The 23465-nt window shown below is 45.0% G+C and overlaps 1 protein-coding gene across 1 annotated transcript; it reads left to right on the forward strand.

Annotated features, from left to right (window-relative positions):
* Window positions 1-1042: 1042 nt before the first annotated feature.
* LOC129818198 (proline-rich protein 7-like) lies at window positions 1043-22622 on the forward strand. The gene is made up of 3 exons (XM_055873906.1): window positions 1043-1540; window positions 8283-9444; window positions 19652-22622. The coding sequence occupies exons 2-3, from the start codon at window positions 9132-9134 to the stop codon at window positions 20110-20112; spliced, it is 774 nt and encodes a 257-aa protein (XP_055729881.1). The 5' UTR covers window positions 1043-1540; window positions 8283-9131; the 3' UTR covers window positions 20113-22622.
* Window positions 22623-23465: the final 843 nt, after the last annotated feature.

The following is a 23465-nucleotide window of genomic DNA, read 5'->3' on the forward strand; positions in this document are numbered from 1 at the left end:
TTTGTCTAATTCATTACCCTGTGACACAGTCGTGGAGACTTCTGACACGGCCATGGAGGTTTTAGAGACAGCTTTAAACGGCGTATTAAAATATGGGTGAGGTTTGCGCAAAGGAAAATAGCCAGAGGAAATAACTTTTGATTGAGCTAGGCCAAGAGTCCAATTGAAATCACTTTTTGGGAAACAAATGCATCTTTTATGATAGAGAAGCTGGATGAAGACAAGAGTTCTAGTGTATAGTATTGTTATGAACTGTAGAATGCTGGAGACTATTATGAGATCAAATGTTGCAGTGCCAAGAGTGGAGTCGGCTAAAGAAAGGAGGCCACAGAGGTTGGTTTCTGACAGGACCACAGGAAAAGACTGCTCTCTGAAAGAGAGCCATCTACAGAAAAATGCCAAACCACTATTGACAAAGAATTATGATTGAATGATAATTCATTGCATTGTTCTGGGGATATTGAGGCTGTATTGTGTGGCGTACCTCTCAATTTAAATCGACACGTGTCCCAAAAGACACCAAGTGTTAAACAATGATCAATGAACACACAATGGCTGTATTGTTAGAGTGGATATGGTGAGTAATGTAATGGGCTGGCTCTCTCAGTCATTGAAGAACAGTGGGATTCTCCAATGGCGTGTTACATAGGTTAGCAATGCAATGTATTGCAGATGAGCAGAATCAAGTTTTATAATTGGGCTCACAACTTTGTCTTTAAACTCCCTAAAGTATTCAACCCTAAAACAAAGCCACACAGTCACTGGACAAAGCACATGGCCAAACGCACACAAAGGTTATTCAACCAGTTTTTGGCCAGTGTGATGACTCCTGTTATGTGAAATATGGATACAAAATGTGCCATTTGCAGGTCTGGATAATGGGGTAGCATATTTATACAATAACACACCAAATATTATTCAAGTAAATGTGAGAAAGCAAAAAAAGGTAGATAATCATACCCTGCTATGTCAAAGATTAAACTCTAACCTTTTCAATGTAGCCTACTTGTGCGCTTTCGCCTCAGCCACAATACAACAACAATTACGCACTTGTGTCCTGCGTCCTTGGAAAACCCCTATCCGCATTGATTGTGTGGGTCACGATGATTACGATGGAGGGAAATGAGAAGAGATTGACTGACTATACGACAAATAGATAGGAAGGGAGGAGCCAGGTTGCCAAGGTGAATGTAGACTACTGTCTACTCTACAGTCTAGTCTACGGTATAATCCAGACCTCATTACTAAACACGACACCGCGCTCATGATTGCCGCACATCGTTCATTAAAGACGATACCAAGAAACCAGAGGAAATTAGCGTGGAACGGACGCGTAGCATCACTCACTTAAATTGCGGTCAAGGCAACATAAAATACTTTATGAAATCTGTATTTACTTTATTGATAAATACACCCGAAACACCTTGATTTACCTATTTCCTTGCTGTCATAAACTGTGCGCTCAACTGACATTTCAATGGAACGGAGCGAGTCGTGTTTCTGATCCATCAGGAAGCTAGGAGACGTCCTGGCAACAAAGGTAAACAACGAATTGTATTTGCATTTTTATGGTCAGATTTTATGGAAATGGCGCGCTGTCTCCCTACCTGACATTCATCAGGTGCGCATGCGAAAGAAAGAAGACAGTTAGGTTTTTATGTCACAAGTGTTGCATATCTGTTGCATCATTTTAATTGTCCATCTCGTATGCGTTTTGGTTAAACTTGGCACTGGCATTATCATTTCAAGATAGATTATACAAAACATTTAAAGTGAGTGTACATGGTATTTGTTGATTCAGTTTACCAAAAATGTGTTACCAGGCTCTAACATTTAATGTCAAATCCAATCCGGATTACTTGTGGAGTTAATTTAATCAAATGGAATTGACACATTTGGATTGAATAACTTGTTGAGTGAACAACAATGTGCTTCAACTGATATTTGTATTAGTTGTGCTAATAAAGCTACACACGTGGTTTTGACAAATTACTAAGAGAGGACAACTATTTGCTAGTCAGAAAAACAAAACTGTTGATTTTTTCAAGTTACCAAAGTTTGCTACCAGGCTGCCTTAAAATTTTAAATTGTGTCAGCTTCCTATACAGTAGAAACAACTGCTTTGAAAATTACACGTTTCAGAAATGACAAAATCTTTGAAATTATATAATATAGATTTCAGTAGGGAACATTATGCTTCAATCTGTCTCTTACACGTGTGAGCTTTTTTTTCGACAGTTTCAAAGCTGGCAGTGCACTCAGTAATGTTTAGTTCTGTGTTTCACCAGATACAATGCTATACGCTAACGCTTATAGGGAAGCGTCAATCATAGTCTGCTGATGGAAAAACGTATGTGGTATGGCTTTACACCCCCTGCTATATTGTGGATAAAGAGTTACCTGTCTAACACAACACAGAGGTGTTTTTTAATGGAAGCCTCTCCAGCATAATTCCGGTAGAATCAGGAATTCCCCAGGGCAGCTGTCTAGGCCCCTTACTTTTTACTAATGACATGCCACTGGCCTTGAGTAAAGCTAGCGTGTCTATGTATACGGATGACTCAAATCAAATCAAATTATATTTGTCACATGCGCCGAATACAACAGTTTTGATTTGAGTAGACCTTACAGTGAAATATTACTTTCAAGTCCTAACCAACAATGTAGTTTAAGAAAAAAAAATATGAATAAGAAATAAAAGTAACAAATGAACAAAGAGCAGCAGTGAAATAACAATAGTGAGGCTATATACAGTGGGTACCGTTACAGAGTCAATGTGCAGGGGCACCGGTTAGTCGAGGTAATTGAGGTAATATGTACATGTAGGTAGAGTTATTAAAGTGACTATGCATAGATAACAGAGAGTAGCAGCAGTGTAAAGGGGGGGACGGAGCAATGCAAATAGTCTGGGTAGCTATTTGATTCGATGTTTGACTAGATGCAAATCGTCAATACAGGACTAAGATCGAATCATACTACACTGGCTCCGATGCTCATCGGATGTGCCAGGGCTTGCAAACTACTACAGACTACAAAGGGAAGCACAGCCGAGAGCTGCCCAGTGACACAAACCTACCAGACGAGCTAAATTACTTCTATGCTCGCTTTGAGGCAAGTAACACTGAAACATGCATGAGAGCATCAGCTGTTCCGGAAGACTGTGTGATCACCCTCTCCGCAGCCAATGTGAGTAAGACCTTTTAACAGGTCAACATTCACAAGCCAGCAGGGCCAAACAGATTACCAGGACGTGTATTCCGAGTATGCGCTGACCAACTGGCAAGTGTCTTCACTGACATTTTCAACCTCTCCCTGTCTGAGTCTGTAAAACCAACATGTTTCAAGCAGACCACCATAGTCCCTGTGCCCATGAACACTAAGGTAACTTGCCTAAATGTCTACCGACCTGTAGCACTCACGTCTGTAGCCATGAAGTGCTTTGAAAGGCTGGTCATAGCTCACATCAACACCATTATCCCTGAAACCCTAGACCCACTCCAATTTGCATACCGCACCAACAGATCTACAGGTGATGCAATCTCTATTGCACTCCACACTGCCCTTTCCCACCTGGACAAAAATAACACCTATGTGAGAATGCTGTTCATTGACTACAGTTACGTGTTCAACACCATAGTGCCCTCAAAGCTCATCACTAAGCTAAGGACCCTGGGACTAAACACCTCCCTCTGCAACTGGATCCTGGACCTCCTGACGGGCCGCCCCCAGGTGGTAAGGGTAGGTACCAACGCTGATCCTCAACACAAGGGCCCCTCAGGGGTGCGTGCTCAGTCCCCTCCTGTACTCCCTGTTCACTCATGACTGCACGGCCAGGCACGACTCCAACACCATCATTCAATTTGCAGATGACACAACAGTGATAGGCCTGATCACCGACAACGACGAGACAGCCTATAGGGAAGAGGTCAGAGACCTGGCCGTGTGGTGCCAGGACAACAACCTCTCCCTCAACGTTATCAAGACAAAAGGAGATGATTGTGGACTACAGGAAAAGGACGACCGAGCACACCCCCATTCTCATCGTTTGGGGCTGCAGTGGAGCAGGTTGAGAGCTTCAAGTTCCTTGGTGTCCACATCACCAACAAACTAACATGGTCCAAGCACACCAAGAAAGTCATGAAGAAAAAACCTATTCCCTCTCAGGAGACTATAAAGATTTGGCATGGGTCCTCAGATCCTCAAAAGGTTCTACAGCTGCACCATCGAGAGCATCCTGACTGGTTCCATTACTGCCTGGAATGGCAACTGCTCGGCCTTCGACCGCAAGGCACTACAGAGGGTAGTGCATACGGCCCAGTACATCACTGGGGCCAAGCTTCCTGCCATCCCGGACCTCTATACCAGGTGGTTTCAGAGGAAGGCCCTAAAAATTGTCAACGACTCCAGCCACCCTAGTCATAGACTGTTCGCTCTGCTACCGCACGGCAAGCAGTGCTGGAGCACCAAGTCTGGGTCCAAGAGGCTTCTAAACAGCTTCTAACCGCAAGCCATAAAACTCCTGAACATCTGGTCAAATGGCTACCCAGACAATTTGCATTGTCGTCATCCCCTCACCCCCTCTTTACACCACTGCTACTCTGTTGTCATCTGTGCATAGTCACTTTAATAACTCTACATACATGTACATATTACCTCAAATGTACATACTACCTCATTGTTGGTTAGGGGCTCGTAAGTAAGCATTTTACTGTAAGGTCTACTACACCTGTTGTATTCGGCGCATGTGACTAATACAATTTGATTTGATACACATGATAAGACACGCACTCTACACACACTGCCTTGGCAGCAGCTAATGGGGATCCTTAATAAATACAAATACTGTCCAGTTGTGTGGTCAGGAGCCACAAAGAGGGACTTAGAAAAATGACAATTGCCCCAGAACAGGGCAGCATGGCTGGCCAACAAATGTTCACGGATAGCTAACATGAATAATATGCATGTCAATCTATCCTGGCTCAAAGTAGAGGAGAGATTGATTTCATCACTACTTGTATTTGTAAGAAGTATTTACAAGTTGAATGCACCGAGCTGTCTGTTTAAACCAAAAAATACACATTTTCAGTCAACACTACTGTTATGTAGCTTCAGTTGATTTTACTTCTTGGTTGAATTTCTAAGTAAGCACATAGTTCTTAGCTGATTCAACTTGATTTCATAAGTTAACGTAAGACAATTTCATACATTGTAGTTATCTTATAATTTTTTTTGTATACATTTTTTTACCCCCTTTTCTCACCAATTTTTATGATATCCAATTGGTAGTTACATACAGTCTTGTCCCATCGCTGCAACTCCCGTACGGACTCGGGAGAGGTGAAGGTTGAGAGGCGTGCGTGTCCTCCGAAACACGACCCCGCCATGCCGCACAGCTTCTTGACACAATGCTCGCTTAACCCGGAAGCCAGTCGCACCAATGTGTCGGAGGAAACACTGTACATCTGGTGACCTTGTCAGGGTGCCTAACCCGGACGACGCTGGGCTAATTGTGCGCCGCCTCATGGGTCTCCCGGTCAAGGGCCAGCTGCGACATAGCCTGGAATCAAACCAGGATCTGTAGTGACACAGCTAACACTGCGATGCAGTGCCTTAGACCGCTCCGCCACTCGGGAGGCCCCGCGTTGTAGTTATCTTAACTTGACATTTTTAGTCAACACAACTGCAGGTTGCGTAGTGGTTAAGAACCAAAAGGTCGCTGGTTTGAATCCCTGGTGGGAAAATCTGCCGTTCTGCCCTTGAGCAAGGTAGTTAACCTGCAACTGCTCCCCGGGCGCCGATGATGTGGACGTCGATTAAAGCAGCCCACTCTTATTCAGAGCGGTTGGGTTAAATGCGGAAGTTGTATAACTGCATTTAGGCAGACTCACGAAACACAAATGCATCGTTTGTAAATTACATTTTAGTGTTGAAGTGTACCCCTGGCTGTCCATACATTTTAAAAACAAGAAATGGTGCATCTGCTTTGCTTAATATAAGTTATTTGAAATTATTAACATTTTTACTTTTGATACGTAAGTATATTTTAGCAATTACATTTACTTTTGATACTTAAGTTTATTTAGAATCAAATACTTGTAGTATTTTACTAGGTGACTCACTTTTATTTGTGTAACTTTCTATTAAGGTATCTATACTTTTACTCAAGTATGACAATTGGGTACTTTTTCTACCACTGGTTGAAAGCAAATCAACGTAACATTTTTTGTCAATTCAACAAATTATGGGGGCACAAGGCAAGACCCAGATGCAGACACAGGAGGCAGATGGTTAGAGTCCAAGATGTTTATTGACAATCCAAAAAGGGTAGGCAAGAGAATGGTCATGGACAGGCAAAAGGTCAAAACCAGTTCAGAGTTCCAGAGGTACAGAATGGCAGGCAGGCTCGAGGTCAGGGCAGGCAGAATGGTCAGGCAGGCGGGTACGGAGTCCAGAAAACAGGCAAAGGTCAAAACCGGGAGGACTAGTAGAACAGAATAGAAAAGCAGGAGCACGGGGAAAAAACACGCTTGTTGACTTGAACATACAAGACGAACTGGCACAGAGAGACAGGAAACACAGGGATAAATACACCAGGGAAAATAAGCGACACCTGGAGGGGGTGGAGACAATCACAAGGACAGGTGAAACAGATCAGGGTGTGACACAAATTTAGCAATTTTAGTTGACTTGGCTAATAAAACAAGTCATTTTGACTGAATTTCCCCCAAAAAATTTTTTACAGTGTACAGAGGAGAGCAAGGCGAGTATCAGTCAATAGGAAAGCTGTTTATGTTGGCATCAGGTGCATGCAGGGTGGTTTCTCCAAGCATGGACATCTGCATATTATTATCTCTCCAAATTAATGAACCTCTAAATATTTACCTTTTTTGTGGGATGTTTGATATTGAATATAATGCATTTGCATGAACTTTCTTGTGTACTGTATATCAAGATGTAATAGGTATCAAGATATAACAGTATTAGGCTGCTACAGTGTAATAATCAGAGTATAGTCTAACCAACAAATGGCAGAATCATAATAGGGGTTTCAGTGAACAGCTGTGTTGGGTTATTACATGAGAATAGGTGTCGATGCTTTACAGTGCGTGACTCAAATGGGTAATATAGGAGTCTATCAGCCATTAACTCTTGTGTAGATTGCACCGGGGCAGGGCACACACGCTGAGATTGGACTAGTCATGCTGTATATTAAGTGAAATGTGATGACAGCTTGTGTCACAGTCACCCTCCAATAAACTACCTGAGGAGAAGGAGGTAAGAGGAGAGATTAAGGAGAGGAATCTAGGAAGCTTGGGGTAGAGTGGTGTAACCTTACCAAACCACAGCTTCTTACTCCAGCCCTATCCATGATCATGCTGAGTCACAGTCAGGAGGTGTGCCAGGTAGTAACATCAGAGAAAGGGACAACAAGACACTTCCATTGGTTCCATAGGTTTGGAGATGTTATGAGGGAATCACTCTTTCCTTTCTCCTTCCTAACCACCATTCTATAAGTCATCCATCCATTTCTCAAATGACATGCATTATGCCACCTCTGGGTGTTAAAGTATGATAATCATCGGAGATATACAAGATAAAAGAGCAAGGCCAATGACCCGTAAACGAAGGAATTTATCCACCTCTAAGAAAGTCATGACAATAAGAGTCTGGGTGTTATTATTCTGTGGGTGTATGGAGGCCAAGGCCAGATTGCAAATGCTCTAATGTGATGTGATAGTGAGGAGAGTGGCACGACTAGAACGTTTACTAGAGGTATCAACAACTCAGTCTATAAGATTCAGTATATAGGGCCTGGAGTTTTTCCTGACCATGTAACCTGACCAGTTAGAACTCTGGGCACAAGTTAGGAGCGACTAAGATCCAGAGTATTTCCATATTTTTTCCTGGTTGGGGAAAAACGTCATGGCCTAGTTATAACTATAATTTCTGGTCAGGTCCAGTGATTCCATTGAGTACTGTCCCAGCTAGTGCACCCTGAGTGTGGGTGTGGCATGTGGGGACAGAGAATGACCTGCTATGTTGAGGTCAGCCGTATTGGGGCCCACACAAAGGGCCCTGTTTTCCCCATGAGATCCATGTAGGGTTCTGCTCCTTCCTCTCTGATGTGTGAAACTGATACTCACCCCCTGAGGTCACCATCATAATGATGCTTGAACATTTGAGATCACTTACCAGACAGGCCCATTTTTTGGGCGTATTTCATAATTGATAATGATTGTCCCCTCTGCCCTCTCTCCTCCCTCTCTCCCTTTGTTGAGCAGCGTGACGTTGTGAGTCCTCTGGAGTTCTGAGGTGCCAGAACCCATCAGAACCCATAGTCTGGGGATCCGGGTGCCAGAGGGGGGACGCAGAACCAAGTAGAACCCCACGGAAGCGCTCAGAACTCCGCAGGAGTGTACAGAACCCCTGGGCCTGGACCGGTGTCCTGGAGGAGGCAGTTGTGGGACGGACCGGGGGCGTCACGTGGCACTGCTCTGCCTGACTCCCACCCAGACCTCACCCCTCAGAGGGCCCTCTCAGTCTGCCTGCTGGGGAGAAGAGCAGGCCTTCAATATCAGTGGGAAGGAGGAGCAGTGCTCTGTGTTTATTTGTGTTTTTATTAAGCTGTGTTTTTTCAGGATACCTGGACAGTGGATGTGATTTAGACAATGTGTTTTGCAGTGAGACTGCATGGAGAATGTAGATGACCTTGTTTTACCTGTAAAGAACCATAGAACATCTGATCTGCAGTGACCAGCAGGCTGGAAAACAACTGATCACACCTGGCCTTTGGACTACAGAAGCGCCTCTGAGACAGTACTGTTGGTGTGGGTGTTGTTGTGTGGGTATGAAGACACTGGACAGCCGGTCATTTTAACAGGGATCATGTACACTGTCATCAGGGCTGATCTGAGACATCAGCTGTCACACTGATATAAGATGACTATAAATCAACAGAAGACTACACATTCAACCAAACTCCTCTGGAAACTGGAGCCCTGTCTTTAACTTAAATGTTTTCCCGTCTCCTCAGTGACAGTCAGTGCTATTTGATTTAACGTATCTCCAGTCCAGTTGGCTCCTCATTTCACGCACCTCGGTAGTGCCAAGTCAACTAGTTTCTCATCACCATGGTGATGTCCCAGGGCACATACACATTCCTGGCCTGCTTTGCTGGGTTCTGGCTGGTGTGGGCTCTCATCGTCATGCTGTGCTGCTTCTGTAGCTTCGTCCAGCGGCGTCTGAAGAAGAGGAGGGAGGAGAGTCTGAGGGAGCAGTGTCTGAGGGCCTTGGAGATGGAGCCATTGGAGTGCCTGGGCCCAGGGGGGTTGGGAAGGGAACCCCCCACCAGAGAGCCCCTCCATTTCTGCCCCCCGCTGACCCTCTCCCCTCCAATGCACATTCTTCACTCCCTCCCACAGGGCAGCTGGGCCTCCCCTCAAGGTAATGTACCGATACAGTACTTTTCTTTACGGCTTTGAATATTCTACCACACAGATGCACGCACGCACACACACACACTATGACTAATTAAGATTAGACTGCAGTACTTTGAATCATACACACTTCAACCAAGCTAAATTACTTCTATGCTCGCTTCGAGGCAAGCAACACTGAAACATGCACGAGAGCATCAGCTGTTCCATGCGACTGTTTGATCACACTCTCCTTAGCCGATGTGAGTAAGACCTTTAAACAGGTCAGCATTCACAAGGCCGCGGGGCCCGACGGATTGCCAGGACGTGCACTCCGAGCATGCGCTGACCAACTGGTAAGTGTCTTCACTGACATTTTTAACCTGTCCCAGACTGAGTCTGTAATACCAACATGTTTCAAGCAGACCACCATAGTCCCTGTGCCCAAGAACACTAAGGTAACTTGCCTAAATGACTACTGACCCGTAGCACTCACGTCTGTAGCAATGAAGTGCTTTGAAAGGCTGGTCATAGCTCACAATAACACCATTATCCCAGAAACCCTACACCCACTCCAATTTGCATACCGCCCCAACATATCCACAGATGATGCAATCTCTATTGCACTCCACACTACCCTTTCCCACCTGGACAAAAATAACACCTACGTGAGAATGCTATTCATTGACTACAGCTCAGCGTTCAACACCATTGTGCCCTCAAAGCTCATCACTAAGCTAAGGACTCCGGGACTAAAGACATCCCTCTGCAACTGGATCCTGGACTTCCTGACGGGCTGCCCCCAGGTGGTAAGGGTAGGTAACAACACATCTGCCACGCTGATCCTCAACATGGAGTCCCCTCATGGGTGCATGCTCAGTCCCCTCCTGTACTCTCTGTTCACCCATGACTGCATGGCCAGGCACGACTCCAACACCATCATTAACTTTGCAACAGTGGTAGGTCTGATCACCGACAACAATGAGACAGCCTTTAGGCAGGAGGTCAGAGACATGGCCGTGTGGTGCCAGGATAACAACCTCTCCCTCAACGTGATCAAGACAAAGGAGATGATTGTGGACTACAGGAAAAGGAGGACCAAGCACAACCCCATTCTCATCGACAGGGCTGTAACGGAGCAGGTTGAGAGCTTCAAGTTCCTTGGTGTCCACATCACCAACAAACTATCATGGTCCAAACACACCAAGGCAGCGGTGAAGAGGGCACTACAAAGCCTATTCCCCCTCAGGAGACTGAAAAGATTTGGCATGGGTCCTCAGATCCTCAAAAGGTTCTACAGCTGCACCATCGAGGGCATCCTGACTGGTTGCATCACTGCCTGGTATGGCAACTGCTCGGCATCCGACCGTAACGCACATACTGAGGGTAGTGCGTATGGCCCAGTACATCACTGGGGCCAAGCTTCCTGCCACCTAGGACCTGTATACTAGGCCATGTCAGAGGAAGGCCCTAAAAATCGTCGAGCCACCCAAGTCATAGACTTATCTTTAATACCGCACGGCAAGCGGCACCAGAGTGCCAAGTCTAGGTCCAAGAGGATTCTTAACAGCTTCTACCCCCAAGCCATAAGACTCCTGAACAGCTAATCAAATGGCTACCCAGACTATTTGCATTGTCCCCCCCACCCCCTATTTTACGCTGCTGCTACTCTCTGGTTATTATCTGTGCATAGTCACTTTAACTCTACCTACATGTACATATTACCTCAATTACTTCGACTAACCTTTGCCCCCGCACATAGAGTCTGTTCCGGTAGCCTGTGTATATAGCCTCGCTACTCTTATTTTACTGCAACTAACTATTTGTTATTTTTGTTTTTTACTTATCTATTTTTTTACCAAATACTTATTTTTCTTAAAACTGCATTGTTGGTTAGGAAGTAAGTAAGCATTTCACTATAAGGTCTACACCTGTTGTATTTGGCGCATGTGACAAATACAACAAAAAAAGTTTGATTTAGCTCTTTGTTTCTGGTGCTTACCATGCAACCTCTTTACAGCTATTTTTCCAGTTCAATATGAGCAATATAAACACACAAAGCGCATAACCCAGGAGACACCTGCAGTTGTCTGTACATTACATGCTACAGGCATGACAGCAGTAACTATGAAGGTTTGCTGAAGGCTCTTGTTGTATCTGTAGCTGTGTTCCTTCGTGGGTGACATGGTGACAGTTAGCGCTGTAGAGTAGGCGGTGTGTAGGCAGAGCAGTGGTAGAGTTGGCAGCACAGCAGCCAGCGCAATGACAGAGACTGCTAGCAGCTCGACACTTAGTTGGCGCTAACGGCGTGACAGTCAGTCAGTGGCATGAAAGGTAGGCTAGCAGAAGCCATTGAAGTAGACAGAGAGGGCTAGCAAGTACAACAGCCAGACAGAGGAACTCAGTACCAAGGCAGCAAGGACAGGCTGGTTAAGGGGTGCACCTCAGAGTGGTCGAAAAATGGGGATATCCTCCCCCAAATGTCATTATAGCTCCAGGACATAAAATGTATTTTTTTTTATTGCCGTTTCCTCATGCTGAGATCCATAGGCCTCCAGCATTGGAAAGGACTTTTTCCAATAATACCTTCCTCCATGCAGCTGCTGTTGTGCTTGCGTCATAGGGGCTGTCCTTGGCGGCAGATGTGGGCCCCGGAGCCCCAGGGTCACGGAGGCTGAGATTAGCAATCTTGTCCCCTTAGAAGGTGGCTCCCCTCTGGATAGTCCCTGAGCCTTGTCCCCCCCTGCCATTCCACCACCCTCCATACTCCTCCACGGCCCTGCCAGCCCTCTGCACCTGTGGCTCTCTCTAGGTTTGGAGGCATTGCTGACACTGGAAACAAACAGCCGCCTGGCGCAGCACATGAAACACTCCTTTCATCTCCTAGTGTTCTGGGCCTCTATTGTTACTGTATGGAAGTCATTTTTATTCATACATATAGCGGCTGGAACTAATATTAGAGACCAAAGCAGGGCATTATGAATGTGTAGTGGAAAAAGAGATCATAAAAACTATAGTGTAATTTGTTGTGAATATGTGGACACATACAGGGCATGTACAGTCGTGGCCAAAAGTTTTGAGAATGACACAAATATTAATTTCCACAAAGTTTGCTGCTTCAGTGTCTTAGATATGATTGTCAGATGTTACTATGGAATACTGAAGTATAATTACAAGCATTTCATAAGTATCAAAGGCTTTTATTGACAATTACATGACGTTGATGCAAAGAGTCAATATTTGCAGTGTTGACCTTTCTTTTTCAAGACCTCTGCAATCCGTCCTGGCATTCTGCCAATTAACTTTTGGCCACATCCTGACTGATGGCAGCCCATTCTTGCATAATCAATGCTTGGAGTTCGTCAGAATTTGTGGGTTTTTGTTTGTCCACCCGCCTCTTGAGGATTGACCACAAGTTCTCAATGGGATTAAGGTCTGGGGAGTTTCCTGGCCATGGACCCAAATTATCGATGTTTTGTTCCTCGAGCCACTTAGTTATCACTTTTGCATTATGGCAAGGTGCTCCATCATGCTGGAAATGGCACTGTTCCTCACCAAACTGATCCTGGATGGTTGGGAGAAGTTGCTCTCGGAGGATGTGTTGGTACCATTCTTTATTCATGGCTGTGTTCTTAGGCAACATTGTGAGTGAGTCCACTCCCTTGGCTGAGAAGCAACCCCACACATGAATGGTCTCAGGATGCTTTACTGTTGGCATGACACAGGAATGATGGTAGCGCTCACCTTGTCTTCTCCTGACAAGCTTTTTTCCGGATGCCCCAAACAATCGGAAAGGGGATTCATCAGAGAAAATGACTTTACCCCAGTCCTCAGCAGTTCAATCCCTGTACCTTTTGCAGAATATCAGTCTGTCCCTGATGTTTTTCCTGGAGAGAAGTGACATCTTTGCTGCCCTTCTTGACACCAGGCCATCCTACAAAAGTCTTCGCCTCACTGTGCGTGCAGATGCACTCACACCTGCCTACTGCCATTCCTGAGCAAGCTCTGTACTGGTGGTGCTCCGATCCCGCAGCAGAATCAACTTTAGGACACGGTCCTGGAGCTTGCTGGACTTTCTTCGGCGCCCTGAAGCCTTCTTCACAACAATTGAACCGCTGCCCTTGAAGTTCTTGATGATCCGATAAATGGTTGATTTAGGTGCAATCTTACTGGCAGCAATATCCTTGCCTGTGAATCCCTTTTTGTGCAAAGCAATGATGTTGGCACGTGTTTCCTTGCAGGTAACCATGGTTCCCAGAGGAAGAACAATGATTCCAAGCACCACCCTCCTTTTGAAGCTTCCAGTCTGTTATTCGAACTCAATCAGCATGACAGAGTGATCTCCAGCCTTGTCCTCGTCAACACTCACACCTGTGTTAACGAGAGAATCACTGACATGATGTCAGTTGGTTCTTTTGTGGCAGGGTTGAAATGCAGTGGAAATGTTTTTGGGATTCAGTTCATTTGCATGGCAAAGAGGGACTTTGCAATTAATTGCAATTCATCTGATCACTCTTCATAACATTCTGGAGTATATGCAAATTGCCAACATACAAGCTGAGGCAGCAGACTGTGAAAATTAATATTGGTGTCATTCTCAAAACTTTTGGCCACGACTGTACACTTAATTAGTATTTGGTAGCATTGCCTTTAAATTGTTTATCTTCGGTCAAACGTTTCAGGTAGCCTTACAAAAGCTTCCCACAATAAGTTGGGTGAATTTTGGCCCATTCCTCCTGACAGAGCTGATGTAACTGAGTCAGGTTTGTAGGCCTCCTTGCTCGCACACGCTTTTTCAGTTCTGCCCACACATTTTCTAATGGATTGAGGTCAGGGCTTTGTGATGGCCACTCCAGTACCTTGACTTTGTTATCCTTAAGCCAGTTTGCCACAACTTTGGAAGTATGCTTGGGCTCATTGTCCATTTGGAAGATGCATTTGCGACCAAGCTTTAACATCCTGACTGATGTCTTGAGATGTTGCTTCAATATATCCACATAATTTTCCTCCCTCATGATGCCATCTATTTTGTGAAGTGCACCAATCCCTCCTGCAGCAAAGCACCCCCACAACATGATGCTGCCACCCCTGTGCTTCATGGTTAGGATGGTGTTCTTCTGCTTGCAAGCCTCCCCGTTTTTCCTCCAAACATAGCGATGGTCATTATGGCCAAACAGTTCTTTTTTTGTTTCATCAGACCAGAGAACATTTCCCCAAAAAGTACAATCTTTGTCCCCATGTGCAGTTGCAAACCGTAGTCTGGATTTTTTATGGCTGTTTTGGAGCAGTGGCTTCTTCCTTGCTGAGCGGCCTTTCAGGTTATGTTGATATAGGACGTGTTTTACTGTGGATATAGATACTTTTGTACCTGTTTCCTCCAGCATCTTCACAAGGTCCTTTGCTGTTGTTCTGGGATTGATTTGCACTTTTCGCACCAAAGTACGTTCATCTCTAGGAGACAGAATGCATCTTCTCCCTGAGCGGTATGATGGCTGTGTGGTCCCATGGTGTTTATACTTGCGTACTGTTGTTTGTACAGATGAACGTGGTACCTTCAGGCATTTGGAAATTGCTCCCAAGGATGAACCAGATTTGTGGAGGTCTACAATTGTTTTTCTGAGGTCTTGGCTGATTTCTTTTGATTTTCCCATGATGTCAAGCAAAGAGGCACGGAGTTTGAAGGTAAGCCTCCAATTGACTCAAATGATGTCAATTAACCTATCAGAAGCATCTAAAGCCATGACATCATTTTCTGGAATTTTCCAAACTGTTTGAAGGCAACTGTACATAGCAGATCAGTGCCACCATGACAACACTTCAAATCAAACTTTATTTGTCACATGCGCCAAATACAAGAAGTTTAGACTTTACCTTGAAATGCTTACTTACAAGCCCTTAACCAACAGTGCAGGTCAAGAAGAAGAAAGTATTTACCAAGTAGACTAAAGTAAAAAGTAACACAATAAGAATAACAACTGTCACGTCGGCATAAATGATTCGGGAGACAGGCGCAGGAATGCGTAATAGGGTATTGTATTGTACCCACATTATGGTGTGCCTTGTAAAGGCACAGGGATGAAGACCAAGAAACAAAGGGCACACGCATACACGTACTAATCAGTGGGAATAGGGGACAGGTGTGCGTAATGAAAGTTCCAGAGGGATCCGTAACAATAATGAGGCTATATACATGGGGCACCGGTACCGAGTCAGTGTGGGAGGGTAAAGGCTAGTTGAGGTAATCCATACATGTAGGTGGGGGCGAAGTGAATATGCATAGGTAACAAACAAACAGAGAGTAGCAGAAGTGTACAAAGGTGGGGGGGGGGGGGTGTCAATGTAAATTGTCCGTTGGCGATTTTATGAATTGTTCAGTAATCTTATGGCTTGGGGGTAGAAGCTGTTGAGGAGCCTTTTGGTCCTAGACTTGGCGCTCCGTTACCGCTTGCCGTGCGGTAGCAGAGAAAACAGTCTGTGACTGGAGTCTCTGACAATTGTATGGGCTTTCCTCTGACATGGCCTATTATATAGGTCCTGGATGGGAGGAAGCTTGGCTCCAGTGATGTACTGAGCCGTACGCACTACCATCTGTAGCGCCTTACGGTCAGATGCTGAGCAGTTGCCATACCAGGCGGTGATGCAACCAGTCAGGATGCTCTCAAGGGTGCAGCTGTAGAACCTTTTGAGGATCTGAGGACCCATGCCAAATCTTTTCAGTCTCCTGAGGGGGAAAAGGTTTTGTCATGCCCTCTTCACGACTGTCTTGGTATGTTTGGACCATGATAGTTCGTTGGTGATGTGGACACCAAGGAACATGAAACTCTCGACCCGATCCACTACAGCCCCGTCGATGCAATGGGGGCCTGTTCGGCCCACCTTTCCTGTAGTTCACAATCAGCTCCTTTGTCTTGCTCACATTGAGGGAGAGGTTGTTATCCTGGCACCACACTGCAAGTCCTCTGACCTCCTCCCTATAGGCCATCTCATCGTTGTCGGTGATCAGGCCTACCACTGTTGTGTCATCAGCAAACTTAATGGGGTCGTGTTTGGCCACCCAGTCGTGGGTGAACAGGGAATACAGGAGGGGACTAAGTACTGAGGGCCCCAGTGTTAAGGATCAGTGTGGCTGAAGTGTTGTTGCCTACTCTTACCACCTGGGGGCGGCCCGTCAGGAAGTCCAGGATCCAGTTGCAGAGGGAGGTGTTTAGTCCCAGAGTCCTTAGCTAAGTGATGAGCTTCGTGGGCACTATGGTGTTGAATGCTGAGCTGTAGTCAATGAACAGCATTCTCACATAGGTGTTCCTTTTGTCCAGGTGAGAAAGAGCAGTGTGGAGTGCGATTGCATCATCTGTGGATCTGTTGGGGCAGTATGCGAATTGGAGTGGGTCTAGGGTGTCCGGGATGATGCTGTTGATGTGAGCCATGACCAGCCTTTCAAAGCACTTCATGGCTACCGACTTGAGTGCCACGGGTCGGTAATCATTTAGGCAGGTTACCGCCGCTTCCTTGGGCACAGGGACTATGGTGGTCTGCTTGAAACATGTAGGTATTACAGACTCGGCCAGGGAGAGGTTGAAAATGTCAGTGAAGACACTTGACAGTTGGTCCGCACATGCTTTGAGTACACGCCCTGGTAATCTGTCTGGGCCAGAGGCTTTGTGAATGTTGACCTGTTTAAAAGGTTTTGTTCACATCGGCTACTGAGAGAGTTATCGCACAGTCATCCAGAACAGCTGGTGCTCTCATGCATGCTTCAGTGTTGCTTGCCTCGAAGCAGGCATAAAAGGCATTTAACTCGTCTGGTAGGCTCGCCGTCACTGGGCAGCTCGCGTCTGGGTTTCCCTTTGTAGGCTGTAATAGTTTTCAAGCCCTGCCACATCCGACGAGCGTCAGAGCCAGTGTAGTAGGATTCAATCTTTATCCTGTATTGGCGCTTTAATTGTTTGATGGTTCGTCTGAAGGCATAGTGGGATTTCTTATAAGTGTCTGGATTAGTCTCCCGCTCCTTGAAAGCAGCAGCTCTGGCCCTTAGCGCGATGCGGACGTTGCCTGTAATCCATGGCTTCTGGTTGGGATATGTACGTACAGTCACTGTGGGGACGACGTCATCGATGCACTTATTGACGAAGCCGATGACTGAGGTGGTGTATTCCTCAATGCCATTGGAGGAATCCAACACATGCTGTGGAGGATTTGCATATCACACATTCCATATCCTTGACATCAATCAGTTGTCGTGTTTTTAGAGAGCAGCAACATTTCTTCCATTGGAAAAAATTCTGTGCAAAGTTGTATGGCTTCCTGGAATATATAGGGAGAATCTCAACTGCATTCTCCTCGCATCTTCTCTCCTTGCCTCCTTAAATCTCAGTGGATGAGAAAGCCAATGGTCCCACCTCTCTGACCTTCTCCTCAAATCTAATCACATTTTATTTGTCACATACACATTTTTAGCGGGTGTAGCGAATTGCTTCCTCCGTTGAGTTTTGAGGAGGAGGCGAGGAGAGCGGACGAGTGGAGTATGCAATTGAGGTTCTCCCATTATATAGTATAGAAAGGCTGTGGGTAGTCTTTGAAAGAGATGCGGGCTGGAAAATTGAGTTTATGATTAGTAGTACCTCTCCCTTTATCAGCCTGGGTTTCCACACTGGAGGAAGTAGCACTGTCAAAGCACTACAAATAAAGTACTCCAGAGGTGTGGTCAGAGAGTGTGTCATTGTTATTAGCCTAGCTAGCTACATTTACAACCCTCCAGATTCATCACCGAGTAGTCAGAGTCCAAGGAGATATTACTGCACCCGTTTTCTCCACATCCTTATCTCTGACTTGTATTCTGTTGTTCAAACCACAAGTGTATCAGAGTTTCCAGGCGTGAATAACCTATGACGTCTCAACTGTACTAACCTCACATGACGTAATTCGAAAGGAAGCCGTCCCTATATGGTAAACCCTGGAGGCGTGAACACTTCATACAGTTGAATGTACTTTACCGCCCACTAATTATTTGACAGATTTCATGTTATTGCCTCGTGCTACCTGACTGTTTGTCATATCAAAGCATGCTTACTATGTGTTATGTATCAATTGCAGTGATACCTGTTTTCAAAGAGAAAAAACAGAGTTAAAATAAATGTTCTACATTCAGGGATGATCAAAAGCCCAAAACAAGAATATATTGATGATACTTTCATTACAATCAACATGACGAGCACAAGGCTCTATCTGTAAAAAGAAAGTTCTGAACCTTTATCGGTTTGAATGGTGTCAGCAATTTTTTCTTGTATTCTTTTGAACTTAATTAAAAACATGAAGTGGGGTATTTAGAAAACGATATGTGTAGAGAACATTGAACAGAACAATAACTCCATTTGGACAAAAAAATGCAGATAGAACCTTATAGTCCCAAGCTCTCAATGATTTGTTTCCCCTGCAAAGAAATGCACAGTGCTTTCAGAATGAATTGTCTAATTCACACTGAACACTAGTACAGGCTTGGCTCGGTTCGGCCCTACAGTGTCTATCTACCCGCTCGCCTCTACTCTCATTCCATCTTTTACAGGTCCCTCTCTCTGTGTCACACCTGTTCTGTTCCTGTGGGGTTTCTCTTTGAAGGGAGTGAATCCAGATGATTGTGCTGAATACATCAGTAAATTAGCCTCCGACTTGTGGCTTGAATGTTTCTGTCAGAACAAATATCTCATTAAGCTCTCTTTACACTGTGTGTGTGTGAATGTGTGCACGTGTGTGAAGCCATTCAGTACTTCAAAATGCACAGAGTCCGAATTGAGTCATCAAAGAAGCCTTTATTGTCGGCTACTGTACTCATCAATGGAATGCTCAGCGCTCAACCTGTGTTCCACATGATTCACAGTTTAAAGGCAGAGCTGTCAGTGTAGGAGTTGGACTTGGCAGTGGTATCAGTAACTTTAGATGTATAGTCAGCCATTTGAGATGACTGAGGCGTCAGTGAAGCTACTGCTACATTAACATGATGTAATAGCCAGCAGGAGTCAGCTTAGCAATGATAAACACCCACACAACCCTTTCCACAGGATCCCGAAGGTCTACCTTTAGACCTAAACACTGACAATACCATGGCCTAATAAGCCATGGTAAAGTAGCATTTGATAATAATGATGGATTTGGTTTATATTAAGCTTTTTCAATGCCAACGGCACTTTACATTGTTAAGGGGAAACTAACATACTGTACACGTTTGTCTGTTTCCTCCCCAGAGACTGACGTGTTTGGAAAGCCCCCCTGCTATGAGGAGGCTGTTCTGATGGAGGACCCCCCTCCTCCCTACTGTGAGGTGCTGGCTGACAGCCGGGGGGGCACAAACATCAAGCCCTCCTCCCGGACCTCCAGGCTGGAGCAGCAGGAGACTGAGACCTCCAAGACTCTTCCGGTCACAGTGTTCTCAGAGCGGGGCTACTCCTCCCTGATCCGCATGCCCACTGCCCGACGCTGGGACTCCCTGGGGCACCTGCTGTCTACCATGGACCTCAACCACAACACCCTCCCCACGGAGCCCCTCTCCCTGCAGGCCCAGGCCACCACAACCATGCCCCGCGAGGGCCGGACTCACACACAGCCAGAGCTGGGCCTGAGAAGTATCCAGGGGCTCAGGCGGCTAGAGCAGAGCTGTGGCATGCCCACGTCCTTCCCTCTGCTGGGTCGCAGCACGGCCGTGTAAGCCTGAATAATCCCCCTGGAGGTGGGGGTGAGGCTGAAGCTAAGGACGCTGGATTGAGGTGGAGAGGCGTTGGGTTGGGTTTGAGGAGGGGCGTCTGGTTTGTAGAGTTGGACTGATGGAGGGGGTAGAGGAGGAAAAACACCTTTCAGACTCCCAGCAGCCAGAGGTGTCGTTCTCTGCTTGCTTCTCTGCAGTGAGATGAGGACAACCTTTCAAAAGATGACCTATCTGCCTTCCCCTCATCATCCCTCTTTTATCTGGCTTCGTCTCCCTCCATATCTGTCTCGCTCTATTCTCTCTCTCTTGTTGTGTTGATGTCTCTATTCTCCATGGCGTCGCAGCCTGATGCAGAGTACCTATTACACCGAGTGTACAAAACATTCAGAACATCTTCCTAATATTGAGTTGCAACCCCTTTTGCCCTCATAACATCCTCAATTCATCGGGGCATGGACTCTACAAGGTATCGAAAGCATCCACAGGGATGCTGGCCCATGTTGACTCCAATGCTTCCCACCATTGTGTCAAGTTGGCTGGATGTCCTTTGGGTGGTGGACCATTCTTGATACACACGGTAAAAAAATCCAGCAGTATTGCAGTTCTTGACATACTTAAACCTATGCGCCTGGTAGTTACTGTACTACCATACCCCGTTTAAAGGCACTTAACTTCACCCTCTGAATGGCACACATACACAATCCATGTCTCAATTGTCTCAAGCCTTAAAAATCACAGTGGTGGAAAAAAGTACCCAAATGTTATACTTGAGTAAAGGTAAAGATACTTTAATAGAAAATGACTCAAGTAAAAGTGAAAGTCACCCAGTAAAATACTACTTGAGTAAAAGTCTAAAACTATTTGGTTTTAAATATACTTAAGTATCAAAAGTAAATGTAATTGCAAACATATACTTAAGTATCAAAAGTAAAAGTATAATAGTTTCAAATGTCTTATATTAAGCAAACCAGACGGCATAATTTTCTTGTTTTTTAAATTTACAGATAGCTAGGGGCATGCTCCAACACTCAGACATAATTTACAAACAAAGCATGTGTTTAGTGAGGCCGCCAGATCAGAGGCAGTAGGGATGACCAGGGATGTTCTCTTGATAAGTGTGTGAATTGGACCATTTTCCTGTCCTTCTGAGCATTCAAAATGTAACGAGTACTTTTGGGTATCAGGGAAAATGTATGGAGTAAAAAGTACATAATTTTCTTTAGTAAAAGTTATATAAATATAAATAGTAAAGTACAGATACCCCAAAAAACTACTTAAGTAAAAATACTACTCAAGTACTTTACACCACAGAAAAATCATTGTTTAACCTGTCTCCTCCCCTTTATCTACACAGATTGAAGTGGATTTAATAAGTGACATCAATAAGTGATCATAGCTTTCACCTAGATTAATCTGGTCAGTCTGTCATGGAAAGGTGCTCCTAATGTTTTGTGCACTCAGTATATGAGTCTGCTGTTGCCATGGCTCCCTGGAACTGTCTGTTGCCCATGATGCCTTGGCCCCCTAGCGACTCCAGGTAGAAAGACCTCTAGTAGCTCTGTGTTGCTCCTGTTGTATAACATTAACAGTGAAGGACCAAGAGAGTTGCTGAATTCAGTAGCAATCGCCCTGCTCTGAGAATTTCGATGTGCAATGGAAACATTGTTTTGAATTGAAAAAGCTCTTCTCCATCATTACTGTCATATCTTCAAGATGTTCTGGGACTATGTGGACTATGAATATCAATTTAATAAACCACAGCTGGGGATTGTTGCTCCTCGGTGAACAAGTGACTGTGTGCGCGTGTGTGTGTATGTGTGCGTGCAAGCAAGTGTATGGTTGTGCGTGTGTGGTCTAGCTCCTAAATCATTAGTCCAATCAAGTACAAAGGGAGACAGCAGCCTTTTTCCAGCAGGAATAAGTTCCCTCTATCTGAAGAATTGAAACCCTTGTATAAATAATTCATAATGCTAATCATAAGATTTCCTTTCTCTCCCTCTCTGGGTTGTAAATTACTTCCTAATGGTTGCTATCTGTCCATCAGTGAAGCATTTCATCGAGATTGTAAATCCATCTCTCTCTTTCTCTCCCTCTTTCTCTTCATCATGTGACTGTGAAACACTCCTTCACATTGCCATGCGGGTGCTACAGTACATACAGCAGACACCATTACAGAAAATTGAAACCGTCATGGTAGCGAAGCAAACCCATCACCATGCAGCAATTGCAGACACAGGATTTTCGTTCCTTTTTTCCTCAAATATTATTTAACTATTCATGGCTTTCTCTCTCTCGCTCTCTCATAATATCTGACCCCTTCTCTCAGCACCACTGGTGTTTTGAATGACATTCAGACAGCTCCTCTTAGTAGAGCTTTGGAAAACACTTCTCGCTAGTCATTTCCATCTGATTCTGACGAGGAACTCTAGCCTAGTGCTGAAGCATAAGTGTTAAATCTAATAATTCCCATTAAGGAATGTATAATTAGCATACACCCTCGGAGGGTGGGGGGTGGGGGGGGGGGGGGGGGGGGGGGTACGAAAGACGCTTTAAACAAGTGTTTTCCCTTGTCACTCACAATCAATTATATCTTGGGAATATTGTTTCTGTTTTCCAAAAAATTTCACAGCTAGTGTGATTAAGCGCTGAATTCAATCCGTAGCGCTGATGATCAGCGTTACAGCATGATTACATTTAAAGGCAATGTTCCCCGTCAGCGGAGACTGCATTCACAGTAAACCCTGCATACGTCGGCTTAATCTGAAATTACCTTCATATTTTGATCACGCAGTCGTGCCACAGATGATTTTGCAGGGGAAAAATCTGAAAAATCATTAGGGAAAATGAGCGAGATATGAACAATAATGCGTTGATTGCATCAAGGCCAAAGTATTTCCTTCTGAATCCATCCAATACGGGGCCCCTTTACTACCCTTCTCAGCCTATTAGGAACCATGTTACCCACCAAGGTCCACCTCTTTGTTATTAGCTGTTATGTAACCCAATTCAATCACATTATGTAACCACTGAAATTAATGCATTATTTGATGGGCTTACCTGGCAGTACCCTTGAGATGCTTGAACAAATTAGGAAGCTTGTCAGCTTGGTTCGGTCCTCAAGGACGCTCGAGTTAGGGTATTGGATTGGAGGTCTTCAATCCAAGGAACACCAGCATTACAGGTTATAGCAGGTTATACAAATGTGCAGGTAGGGAACATACAGTACCCAACGGAAGGAGAGAGACGGAGAGACAGGAGGGGAAGAGAGAAAAAGGGGTGAGAGGAGAAAGAGAGCATGAGAGAAAGCTACTTGAGGCCATTCCTGTAAATAGAGATAATGTTATTACTGAGGGGTA

Source organism: Salvelinus fontinalis, chromosome 2 (assembly GCF_029448725.1).
Source record: "Salvelinus fontinalis isolate EN_2023a chromosome 2, ASM2944872v1, whole genome shotgun sequence".
NCBI lineage: Eukaryota > Metazoa > Chordata > Actinopteri > Salmoniformes > Salmonidae > Salvelinus > Salvelinus fontinalis.

Bases quoted from the DNA above. Each gene is read 5' to 3' on its own strand.
- LOC129818198 (XM_055873906.1), top strand. From the start codon at position 9,132: ATGGTGATGTCCCAGGGCACATACACATTCCTGGCCTGCTTTGCTGGG. The intron at 9,445-19,651 runs GTAATGTACCGA...TTTCCTCCCCAG, and splicing joins CAGCTGGGCCTCCCCTCAAG to AGACTGACGTGTTTGGAAAG.